This window comes from Sminthopsis crassicaudata, chromosome 4 (genome assembly GCF_048593235.1).
Source record: "Sminthopsis crassicaudata isolate SCR6 chromosome 4, ASM4859323v1, whole genome shotgun sequence".
In the NCBI taxonomy this organism is placed as follows: domain Eukaryota; kingdom Metazoa; phylum Chordata; class Mammalia; order Dasyuromorphia; family Dasyuridae; genus Sminthopsis; species Sminthopsis crassicaudata.
The window spans coordinates 339155527-339169006 of NC_133620.1; the positions used below are offsets into that span (position 1 = coordinate 339155527).

Here is a 13480-nt window from a genome sequence, read left to right on the forward strand (position 1 = left end):
CCCCAGATCTTAGTGGAGTTGACTGAATTCCCATTAACAGTCACTCCACAGACACAATTAGTTTTTTCAATCATTTTCAGTCATGTCTGACTTTTCCTGAGCCCATTTGGGGTTTTCTTAGCAAAAATACTAAAGTGGTTTTCCATTTCCTTCTCCAGGTCATTTTACAAATGAGGAAACTGAGACAAACAGGGTCAAGTAACTTGCCCAGGGTCACATAGTAAATGTCTGAGGCCAGATCTGAATTTAGGAACATGAGTCTTCCTGCCTCCAGGCTTGCACTTCCTGGCTACCCCTAATAAGCTCTTAGCAAAGGCATTTATTAAGATGGCATAGCAACAGAAAGAGAACTGTTAATTGTAGAATTTAAACTTACCTGGGATCACAGAGAAATTTGGTTTTCTCTCCTTCTTCTCTCCAGATGAGCCATTCTCGAAAAGAAGGATGCACAAACATGCGGGTCATGTCTCTGCGCTTAATTAGAAACATGGAAAGGTTCTCCATCCTTTGCTGAAAGTCTTCCCATTCCAGAGTACCCTCAATGCTACCTGCATTGATGGCCTGGAAAATGTGCTCATCTGTCAGCGGGTGGAGAGAGGCTACTGCCACATTCAGAAGAGGCATCACCCGGTCAAAGGAAGACTGGGTTGGGAATTTCATATTGCACTGGAGCAGGTAGACCTCAGAGAGAGATACAGGAACTACCTTGTAGCTAGAGCTCTTTAAAACCAGGTATCCTTTCTCTATGAGGTCAAATGTGAGTTTTAGGTACAAATAGGATCCCTGGCTGAGAGTCTTGAGATGAGAACTGAGTTTTCCAAATGTAGTGTTGTCCATTTTGCCATTGAGTGAGATGTTATTCTGAATCTCTAAGCTGCTGTGAATCCTGTGCAGGATATATGCTTGGAGGTCCTGGTCTATGGCTTCATTCTCTTCCAGGCGATCCAAGAAGATCCTATGGAAGGGCAGTAATTTGGTAATTTCCTATAACAGACAAAGACATTATTATTGCAGAAAGAACTTTTATAGTTTCTTCGCCACTTGTTTGTGCTTAAGTGTTTTAGAGGCCTGGAGTAAAAGAATAAAGTAGCATAAGATAAACCCAAAGAAGCAAACGTAATGGGCTCTTTTTAAGTCCTTTTATTTCAAATATTTGAATCTCTAACATTGTCTAATTATTGGTCAGGACACTCCTCTTTGATACTCTACACAGTACTATGTATTGTATAATTTCTTTGAACTCTTTTCCAAATGAGACTTAACTCTCCTGTGCTCTAGCTTTAAGATCTGGTTTCCTGCTAGGTAATAGTTATTTCATCTAACAAACTATGTATTTATGTGTTACTTCTCCCTATTTCATTATCCCTTCAGAAGTCATTTTTTACAGCCTCAATTCTCTTTTTCTCATTTCAGCAAAACACTGAGGGAGACTGCTGAGTTATCAAAATAGCAATAGCATTTGGAAATCGAAGTCGGTAGACACAACTCACAGTTTGGGTGCTCAGAAGGTGGTTGCTCCCTTGTAGTTCTAGAGGTATCCTGTGGGTACCCAATTCTAAAATTACAGCTCACAATTCTCCACTAGGATATTTTTCATTAAATTTATGAATTCAAGATACTGGCTTTAGTGGTAGGAGTCTAGGCATTTTAGAAACTTGCTGGGAAGATACTGCAGGGCCTTACATTTCTTAGTTTCAACAGACATAGGGGTTCAACTTTTGGGAAGCTGCAGACCTCTTTGTTGACTCAAAACAAAGTTTATTTAATATTCAGCTGAAGTGAATAAAATGTCTGAAGAGATTATTATTGCACGTCCTGATTCAAGAAGTTAGGGTGTTTTACCTAAGATTATGATAAAGGAGGCAAATAGATCTACTACTCTTCCTATTGTTTGGTTGTTACTAAAAAAGAAAACACACATACAATTTCCCCCTAGTAATTTTTGTCTTTTGAGACTGCATATAAAAATGTGCATATATATATATTAGCACATGCTTTCCTAAGCTCTATTTGAATTCCAAACCAATCATAGTCTGTAATCTAATTACTCTTTATATATATAAATATATTACTACTAGTTCACATTTAGTAGAATATGCAGTTTATGTTCCATTTTTCAGTTGTGGTACTAGTTTGATATTGATCCAATCTCATTCTCCAGCTTAGTTCCCTTTCTGAAATACCAGGCAAGATGGTGGGCCATAAAATTCAATGAAACCAATTGAGCCATAGAAAGACAAACAGAAAATCATGCCATCATTGGTATAATTCTAGTACCAAAGTAGAAAGAGAAGTTCCATGTATATATGGTGAGAGTGTGATAAGGAAAAAAGAATTATAGGAATTAGTCCAACCTCCTCATTTGGCCAATAAAGAAATTGATGACTTGAGAGATTAAGTGACTTGTCAAAGGACCATAGGCAGAAAGTGGCAGATCTGGGTTTGACCCAGGTTTTCTGAGCCTACATCAAATAATCTTTCCACTTCTCAATTCCCCTGTGTTGCTCCCAGAAGCCTTAGTTTTAGATATAGATAATTTCTCTTCTAGGCTAGTAAGCAAAGAAGTTAGACAGGATAAGTTATGAAGTAGAAAATTCGGATCCACTTTCTGGGGAGTGATCCTCTCTTCTCAGGTCTCCCATGCTCAATTTGGTGTAAGGCATCTAATCTCAAATGTTAATGTTGTCAATATTTCTTAGAGTTAGATAGCCAAGATTCCACATTTGGACTTACTGAGAAGTTAAATTCATTTAGTCAGGACAGAAACAGGGAGAAGAGCCTGAATGATTGGCTTGATTGGAATCCAAGTTAATATCTTTAAAGCATCTGCACAGTATTTGTACATGAGGCAACATCTTATTGTTTCCTGAAGGCCAACCTTTAAGGTTTGGAAAATGTACTATCAGGTAAGGAGAGCCCTATGAGAATATTCAGGATTCTATCCCCTGTCTTCAAAATACATTATTTAGAGATATTTATTCCTATTTAGGAAGAGAGGTTATCACTGTTGTTTTTGTTGTTGTTTTTCACTGATTTCAGTTGGGGCTCTTAGTGACCTCATTTGAGGTCACTGGAGTGGCTTCTTCAATTAATTTTACAGATGAAGAAACTGAGGCAAACAGGGTTAAGTGACTTTTCCCAGGGTCACATAGCTAGTGTCAGAGGCCAGATACAAACTCAGGAAGATGAGTCTTTCTGACTCCAGGACCAGCACTCTATTCACTGTGCCCCCTACCTACCCCATCACTATATCAACCTGGGCCTAAAAAAAAAAAAAGAGAGAGATTAAATCCCTTCTCAAGGAAATAACAACCATTCAATATTCAACAGCAAAACAAACTCACATACCTGTAAACTGGTCCTGACTGTTACTATCAGCTTGAGCCAAGAAGGGAACTTTCCAATCATCTTACTCAGAAACGATACTATTGTGTCCCCATAATCTGGTTTATGAAATTCTGCTTCATTTAACCCATCAATTAAAATGATGAAATCTTCATCTGGGATTTTGCTCTCTGTAATTGAAAGAACCAAATTATTTAAGTTAAATTCAGGGCAAAATAGTTACCAAGTTAACTGTATTTTTTTTTTTTCTTGTGGTATTATGACCAACATTGCCCTGGGAAAACTGAGCTATCAGAGGAGGCCTTTCTCATATCAGACTTAATGATGGAGCTACTGAAGACTACCTAAGTGATTAATTACATACTTTTGTGCTAATTTAATGGGTTTTTAAAAAGTTTCTGAAACTTGCCTAAAACTTACACTCTATCTCTGAGGAAAAAGGAACAGTAGTATCAGATGTATCAAACCCCTTCAGAGTTATTAGTGAAGTCCAAAAGAGACTATTTTGTATCCAAATCCCCTTTATATGTCTCAAAAATAATTAGATAAGTAAATAAATAATAAATAATGGTGGCTGGTGAAGGGGAAACTTCTATTCCACAATCAGGGATAAAAAGCTTGAAATGTAAACATCTAGCTTTAAGGTAAATGAATTTCAGTTTTGAGGATAATTGTCAATCAAATATGAGCAAGATGGATACCTTGGTCCACTGCAACCCTGATATTATATAATTATGTAATCACCATCACTTGATGGTTCTAGATTTTGCTAGAAGAATAATAACAGAGAGAGAAACTTTGCTAGTGAATAAGGGATAGGATTTGAGAGAAAAGTAGAATTAACATTCTTCATCTTGAATTCCTCTAGGGACAAAGAAAAGCTGAGTCCTCAGATACTTTTCTCTTAAAAGCTATAAGACTGACTGGTTCATTTTTTTAAAGGCTAAATTTTGGTTTTGTTTTTGTATTTTGGTTGATCCTATAAAGGGCTAGAACTGAGCAAATGCACTTGGATAATGGAGCACATGAGACTAATTGCCAATTGGACAATTCTTTATTAACATGTTTGAAGGTTGACCCTCCCCAACTATTCTGTGCTGGCTTGATTGGTGGGACAAAGAAGGGGAAGTGACTTGTGTGGGTGGAGTAGGAGAAGGAAATTGAGGCATTCTCCTGGCGGTGGAGAGAGAGGAAGGTGGTGTGGAGATTGCTAGATTTAATCCTCTGACGGCCTCCCCAAAAAACCAAGAATAAAGATTTTTGTTGATCCTGAGACCGGCTGATTTGTGGGAAGACAGAGTTCCAGCAGACTCCTTTCTTAGTGTTTGTCTTTCTAGAAGAGAGCTTTGTTCATAGGATGTGAATAAAGAATATATATATTTAACTATAAATTTGATCAAAAATTTTACTCTTTTAGGAAAAAATGCAAAATATAAATTCTAGATATAATCATCAAATGATATGCTATGAGCAACAACAACAAAAAAATCTTGAAAGTATTTTCCTCCCTGTCAGTCTACGTCAAACTGTGGCAGAAGAGAGGTGTGAACAGCTTGCCACACAACAGTGGTGTTCTTATTTTTGAGCTTGAGAAACTTGGATCCTTTAAACATTAGATTTATTTTGATTCTCACTGAGATGTCTTTTAATAGCATTCACTCAGACATACGTAATAGACTAATAGTGAACTATCTAGGAGGATTAAAATTCATATTAAACTGTCCAACTTTCTCTTTCAAGAAAGGAAAAAGATCATGATTTTGAGACGACTGGGGAGACCTATTGCTTATCTATAGCTGACAGAAGTAACTTCATGTTTGACCACAGACTGCTCTGCCTATATACTGAGATGATAGTCTTATAGCTTTCTTTGTATCCCCAGCACTCAGGATCATGACTGATACAGAGTAGGCATTTAATAAATGCTTACTAATTACTGACTATTCCAATGTGCCCAAGAAATGACGAAGTGTGTTACATTTAAGGTTAAGGATGCAAAGTTAATAACCTATAAGCTTAGTTCATCTAGTTCAGGTTTTTAAGCTAAGAAAACTTTACTAATCATAATGCCCTATGGATGATAAAGGGGTTGCAATCCAGATTACTTGCTGTTTGATGATTGCCCCTGCCCTCCCTCCATCAAAGTCCCTCTTTCATTCAATCCCTGTGAATCTGCCCAGTAACAACAATCAAATGTAAGGGCAAGAATCCCAAGAGAACTGAGCTCTCATTTGGGAAACACATGCTCACAGTCTGAGTCACTATTGTTATTATGCACCCTTGGGATTGAGGGGTAAGAGAATCACATATGTTTACATGCTTGTGAGTAATAAACTCCCTGACTCACTTATGTTCCTTCTTGGTAACTCCTCATCAACAATCCTTTCACACTTACTCATCACTTATCTATTAAAGATTTCTTTGTGAGAATTGTTTCCAAAATAATCTCAACCATAAGTGATGAACTTTCTCTAATTCTTTGAGACATTTTATTTTTCGCATTTTCTCAAGAGTTTGTCTAATCCTATTGGATATCTAGATTAATCAAATTATTTATTATCCAATACAATCATTATTATTTGCAAAGACCCCCAAATAGATGTCATTATTTTTTTCCTGTGAGCAAATTAATCACTGTCTTGCATCCAATTTCTTTTTTGAAAAAAGAAATAATTGTCTCTTTGATTGGCTTAATTATTTTCTTATAAACCCTAGTCTAGAGATGTTAAGAGATTTATCTAAAAATTCCTTTATTCTCTAGGATTTGATGATGAGGGTCACTTACAGATACTTGTGATCCAAAATAACACAAAAATATTTCATGAACTTGAATTATGTTGGGTTGTTGGTCTGAGAACAGCATAGAATTTAAATATGTAAATGTAAAGAGTTTTGATGGATATCAATATAATATAATGACAGTACAATTCCATCTTTTTCTCTGCTGAGTGATGAGGTTTCTGAAACAGATTAAGAGATGATACTTTACTTTCCATAATGCTTTCTTAAAATGTAAATATCCAACTGAGCCCTAGATGAATGCTATTGTATACTACTTTAACACATCACTCATTTCTACCCAGGCTCCAACAGGCAAACCAACAGAAAGATCTAAAATCACTTTGGAATCTTGTTTCTAATTCTTAAATGTGTGGCAAGTAACAAAGAAAAAATCTAAAGGTTGGCATGCTGATAAAAAGCTTTTGAATGAAGCCATCCATTGGAACAAAAAATGAAAAAGAAACAGAAAACAAGAAACAGAAAGAACTATCTATGTAGATACCAAATTTATTTCTCCTGGGATGGAGTAGACTAGGTAACAATCAAATGCTAACTCCTATATATTTAAAGAAATCCATGAATGAGGAGGAGAGAACAATTACATATAATTGGGAGTTATTCTGTTTCTTTATCATCAGCGAGTTCTTTTTTCACACTATAGGATCTCTAACAACATGGGACTTTTAAGCCCTTGTTAATCTGCTTCCCAGAGAAGAATCTCAGCAGCAGGAAGAGAATGCCATAATGTATGATGTTCCCAGTTAATGAACAGCATTGAGATACTTAGCAGGAACAACTGCACAAGCTGATCAGAATAGAAAGGGGCATATGAGGTTCTGAGAGAAAAGTGGGATGAAGGCAAGATATTTCTTAATGAAAAATATGTTATTCTCTTGCTTAATTATTTTTTGGTGTTCTATGAGGTGTCTGGATCTTTTGTGGGCTGGAAAAAGGAAGTAGGAATGAATGACTATGAATAGCAAATGTTCCTGGTGAGCTCTCCTACATACTAAAGCTATAGTATGTTTCACTTGGTTTACAGAGTCAATCTAACCTTTATTATTCTAATAAATCATCTTTCTTTTAAAAAATTTCAAAAGCATCAATTTTAGAAACATCTCATAAATCACTATTTCATAGATGGGGTAACTCTAGACTTAAAAGAAACCAAACTAAATGAAAGGTTAAAGAAGATTTTTTAAAATTCTGGAATACCACACAGCCAAATGAACTATACTCTTATTAGCATAGATGGCCAATTATTTTCTGTGTTGACATTTATTTTGTCTCTTAGTGGTCCAAATAATATTTCTCTGAGCAGATTTTACATATATTTTTATCATCTCTCCTAGTAAGTTGCATAATTCTGAAAAATCTTCTAACCCTTACATCTGAATCATAGAATATAGAAACCATAAAATTAGAATAGGGACTATATAGTCCAAACTCCTCATTTTATAGAGGAAAAGGTAAGGTCCAGTGAAGTTGTATCTTGCCCAAAATGATTACGGTTTGAAACAAATGCTTTCAAATCTAAAATGTTCTCATTAATATCTTTTGCAAATACATTCAAGTACTTTTAAACTCCACGCGTTTTACAAAAATACTTGTCAACACCATCTCTGGAGAAGTTAAAGAGATTATCTAACAATGCCAATGACACTTAGTGGTGGTTGCAGGAGACTCAAATATCCCATACACAGTTATTTTTAATTGCTTTAGAATAAAATCTGTCTTGTCTCCAAAACCTAGGAAGGAATTATCTACTAAAGCTTATAAATACAGACAAATGCATCCTCTTCTTAGTGTAATCATATAATAAATGTGGAAGAAGAGACAGTAGCGTTTTTCTTCTTTGAGAAAATATATCATAATTTAAAGATCTTTATGTCTGATCTTCATGGAGTCTTCCTGGATGATGTAGAACTAACATTGGGCAAAATTTGTATAGCTAGGGCATGTGAAGAAGGAAAGTTGGAATATTAGTAAGTATGGGATAAGTATACTGTTTAAAATAAATTATACATCTGTGAAAATTTCTCCCTGTTTTAGAGATAATTGGCAATGACTTGGAGTTAGCTTGCCAAAGTGGCACCCATAGTTGTTCCAATTACATTTCTCTATCCTCACCCCTACCTTTAGCCCTCTATCACACATAAACATTTGCTTTCTTATTTCAGGACTGATATAACAGATATGGAAATAGAAATTCTAAAGGCTGATTTGATTTCAGAATCTGAAAAACATTCTCAATAGAGTATGGACATTAAAAAAAAAGTCAGATGTTTTCATCCTTCTCTGGGCCTTCTCTGGACTAGGAGGCTGAACCAAAATGGCGGTATATCAGGAAGACATACTCCCCAATACCACTCCTCCACAAATATTTAAAAATTACACCATACCAGGAAAAGATTAGAAAGTTGAAGAAGAAGAAAAAACAAAACAAAACAAAACAAAACAAAAAAACACGAGGCATATTTCTGGTCCAGATCAGCGTAGAAGGGTAGACAAGAGAAGTCTGTGGACACTGGGGATGGAGTCTGTTTAGAGGAGTGGAGCACTCTAGCACACAGGAACTGAAAAAGGAAAAATGCTATGAGTCGAAATGAGAAGAGGTCCCAGACCCACATGGGTGACCCCGGGGGGAAAATAGGAAGTTGAGAACAAGGACCAACTGGCAGCTCTGGGTCATAGATCCAATGAAGACTTAGGAGAGGTCCTGTGTCTGGGAAATGGTTTTCTAGAGTGAAAAGCACTCCCAGGTCTTAGGTTATGTATTTAGCTATAAAGCATTTGTAACAAGTTTGAAAGAAAGCTTGAAAGAAAATAAAGTTTGAAAGAAAACAGTAGCTGAATGACTCTGATCTTGGGAGCTAATTGAAGTATTTTAGCCTCCAGCTGGCTCAGTTTGAAGTCTCCAGTTGAAAAAAATAGGACTGGAGGGATGTTTGCAGTTCTGCTTTTCTGAATCTGCAGAGCTTTCCTGAGTCTAGGAGTAGGTACTTCTGAATTGGGCAAAACACATGGGAAGATCTTTCATTGCTACCTCTTAGATTATTCTTAGGTCCAGCATAAGCTTTCAGGGTAAAGGGACAAGAAGGTGGTTGCCTTGTGGTTTATTTATTGCCCTTTTTCCAGTACTTCCCATCTCATGTTTCCTGAGCTTACATATGCAAGGGGCTATTTGAGTTCTCTCTCACATAAACTATCTACTCTTTAATGCACCTAACCACTATCTTTCTTCAAGGTCAGGATCACAATCTTGAGTTGTCTGCCCTCAGGCAAAGTTTACAACTACTTGGAGCTATCAGAGTTCAGAAAAAGGGGTTTATTCACTTGCAGGTTGCTCTGCCATCCATCAAAATGTCTTTCTTTACTGCTCCTCTATATTTTACATGAATAGGTAACCCTTCTTGCCAAAGAAATCCTTGCTAAGTGCACATGTATGCTATTTCATTTTCTCCAGCAGATTAACCCTTTATCGTGCAAGTCATGCCCACTAACTATGGGCATTTGTTGGGCCATCTTCTCTTCTCCCTCCCATTATTTTATTTGGCAATTTCACTAGTTCCCACTAATAATTCCAATTAGCATCTGATGATTCTTAGACCTATTTATTCAGCCTTCATCTCTCTCCTAACTTGCACATCCAACTACTTATACATCTTAAACTGGATATGTCACTGACATCTTAAATGCTAGAGATACAAACTAAATACATTAATCTTTTTCCCCAAACCCTCCCTTCTTTCTAACTTCATCCTTGATTCCTCACATTTATTTCCAATATCCAATCTGCTGTTAAGTCCTACAGATTCTATCATTACAACCTCTCCACATGCAGCTCCCTCTCTCTAGTCACTGCCATGCTGCAGCAATCCATCATTACCTCATATCTAGCCTACTGAACTATGCTGTAAATTGGTCTTTCTGTGTTGTTTCTTCCCACTTTATCTTCTACCAGCTATCAGTGATCTTCTTAAAGTGCAAATCTAGCCATGTATCCCCACCTTTTCTCCTTCTTTCTTTTCTTGTTCCCACCATTTAATAAATTCTAACAGCTCCCAACATTCCAACAATCAAATATAAATTCTGCTTGGTTCTTAAAAGTCCTTCACAATTTGCTACTTCTTGCCTTTTGTAGTCAACACCTTGCTCCCTTCCACACACCGTATGGTTCAGTCATTGGCCTCCTAAAAATTCCTTGCACAAGACACTCCACCTCTAGCTGTTCATATTCATTAACTGATCATATTTCATGTTTAGAATTCTTTCTTTTCTAGTCTCCACTTCTTGGCTTTCTTCAAGTCTGAGAAAAATTCCTCTTTCTGTAAGGAGTCTTTGCCAACTTCCCTTAATGCCAGTGCCTTCCCTCTGAAATGATTTCCTATTAATCCTATTTATATCTTGTATTTGTCTGCATATGGTTTCCTGCATTAGAATGTGAACTTTTTGAAGACTGTTACTGCTTTTCCTTGTTTTTCCTAATGCTTAGCAGTGACTGGACTGTGGTAGGTGCTTAATCAAAGCTTTTTGACTTGACATATAAATCTTCCTAAAAGAGATCAGTTTGATCATCCATACAGGAAAGACCAAGTGGGCAAAGAATATCTATTGTTGAGATTATGAGACAGAGTTTGCTTTTCAGTGTGTGTATGTGAGATAGATAATAGAGATGGATGAGTTGGTCCACACACAGTTGAACAGGATAAATAGAAGGGGGTGATTGCTCCTGGGAAATATCAAAGTACCTTGATAACCTTAAGTTTCCCTCAGAAATAAAGGCTTATCTTTGTGATAACATTTTACTAGTGCTACTATAAGACATAGAATGCAATGCTCTAAAAAAACAAAATAATATCACCAGATCAAGTAATGGGTCTCTAGGTCAAAAAGTATGGCACTTATCAATGTAATTCCAGATTGGCTTACAGAATGGGTGAACCAATTCACAGTTCTACCAACAGTGTGTTAGTGTGCCTGCTTTTTCTATAACCCCTGTAATGTTGACTAACTTTATCTTTTGTGATCTTTAATAATTTGCTGGCTATGAAGTAAAACCTCAGAATTGTTCTGATTTGAATTTTTTTATTAGTAATTAGGAGCAATCCTTTATACATTTGTTAATATTTAAAATTCTTTTTTGAGAATTATTTAAATCTTTTGACCATTTTACTAGTAATCCCTTCATTACTCAGATGGGGAAACTAAAACCAGAGAGGCTTTATTTATTTATCCAAAATCACAAAGGTAAATAGTATTTGTTGAGTAGCAGATTCAGGATGCAACCTTGGTCCTCTGATTCCAAATTTAATACTTTTCCCACTAGAACACATACCAACTATTTGACCGTGGTCAAAATCACTTACCCTCTCAGTGCCCTAGACAATTCATAAATTGGACTTACAATTTTTAATATTTTTTAACTTTAAAAAGTAAACAATTTATACATTCACTGTATGTTTTTTTGTACAACTTAAAAAATGACCAAAGTAAGGGGACAGAAAGTTCCTTGAAGAAATAAGGACTGATCAGGATATAGTTAATGGGTATGTTTCTTGTAATGTCTTATATCTTTTCTTTGAACTTCTAGCAAAGGTGACCACATCCCCAAAAAGATTAATAGTTGCTTATTAGTCAAATGAATGGAAGGTAGATTGAGGATAAGGAAGACAAAAGTAGACAAGACCTAACACTGGATTTTGGGAAGTAAAGGGAAAAACTGATGCATATGAGAGGTAAAAGGTTACCTAAATTCCTTCAGGAAAATATCAAGCATGGACCTGTTGCAAGTTATACCAGGAACTACTAGGTAAAAGCTATCTTTGTTAATATACTTCTTTATTTTAACTCTACAGCCAGTAGTTTTGGTATCTGCATAATAGAAATAAATTACAACAAGATGGAAGAAATAGGTTTTTGAAGAGAGTGTTAAAAAATGGTTCGTACAGGAATTTTGTTTTTTTTTTTTCAAATAAGATCCTTCAGAAGAGATTTTCTAGTACTAAAATCTTGGAAGTTTTGATGATCATTCAGTAAGAATACTTTCCTTTCCTGTCTTTCTCTTTCCTCTCTTATCCTATTTTGGAGAGTTCATGTTTGGACAACAGATTGACACTAAGACAACATTATATGAGGAGGGTTTTCTTTTGAAAAGGGCAAATTTTAGGCTGGAAGATTTCCATTCCTCCCCCCTTTCCTACCGTACCATCCCTCCTTCTTTCATGATACCTTTATGGAGAGTCTCCAGGGGCTCAAGGACTCCTCTCCGGAAGGAGGCCATGGGATCCTGCACACAAGACCTTAGGCTCAGCATGCTCTGCAGATGGGGCTCCCGGAGAAGCTGTTCCCGATAGGCGACAAGTTGAGGGGAGCGGCAGAGTAGTGCAGCAACATTGTGGACAAACTCTGGTACCAGACAGGTATATGCATTGTCTGCTTGGCAATAGTGATAGGCAACGACCTGCAGAAGAAAGACAATAAAAACATAGTTCCATGAGATGAAAGAACAGTGCGTGGGAATTGGTGCAATCCTAGGCACAATTTCTCAATTTTCTAAGTTAAAGCTAAGGAAGAAAACTTCCTTCCATCTTTCCTATTTTCCTCCCTTCCTTTCTACCTCATTTGGTCATAAACTGTAAGGAAAAAACTTTTTAATTGTCTGCTATGTCTAAGATCTTTCTTTCTGCCCTGATCCTTCTGTTCTGTATGGTGCTATCAATTAAAGTAGCAATTATGTTTAGGAACTATGAATCCATATGAGAAAGGGCCAACTTTTTTTTTTTTTTTTTTTAATACAACTGCATTAGTCAAATGGTACCAAGATGAATCTCAAAGTTACCACTTTTCTAATGATGTCATGGTATAATTTAAATCTTGTGAGATTTGTTCTGAATCGAAAGCATCATTAAATCCTTGGAAGGAGTATAGCAGAGTGGAGAGTCAATATCAGCCAGAAAGACTTGCATTGTGCCCTTGGAAAAAAATAGAATCTCTCAGGACTCCAAAACAAGAGTTGTAATATAATATAATTCTAAGTTGCAGAAAAGCTGTTATCTTAATTTATGAAAAGGGATTTCTTCACTAGGAATTTCTTATGCCAATGACATCACAAGGCAAAACAAACAAACAAACAAAAACACAGCCCCAAACTTTTGCTAAACCCTGAAATAGTAAGTAGCATCTGTATGCTGGAGTCTTAGCATTTTGAAGAGATGCAGATCTTGTCCTTGAATAACTAAGATAGCAACTATTCTGACACTTTAGATCTACTTCAATTAGAACATCACAGAATATTAATAAGATATTATCTTCATTTTACTGTGGTATAGGACATACCCCACATTTTGTGGGT

General features: G+C 36.2%; 1 protein-coding gene across 13 annotated transcripts in view; it reads right to left on the reverse strand.

The window, feature by feature from the left end:
• Window positions 1-13480, reverse strand: part of TANC2 (tetratricopeptide repeat, ankyrin repeat and coiled-coil containing 2) — a 567085-nt gene that overhangs the window by 73684 nt on the left and 479921 nt on the right. For all 13 annotated transcript variants that reach the window (XM_074260887.1, XM_074260888.1, XM_074260884.1 and 10 more), the window contains 3 exons: window positions 12358-12589; window positions 3349-3515; window positions 377-984 (listed from right to left, as the gene is read on the reverse strand). In XM_074260887.1, coding sequence (XP_074116988.1) covers window positions 377-984; window positions 3349-3515; window positions 12358-12589 — 1007 coding nt within the window. The remainder of the gene's footprint in view (window positions 1-376; window positions 985-3348; window positions 3516-12357; window positions 12590-13480) is intronic.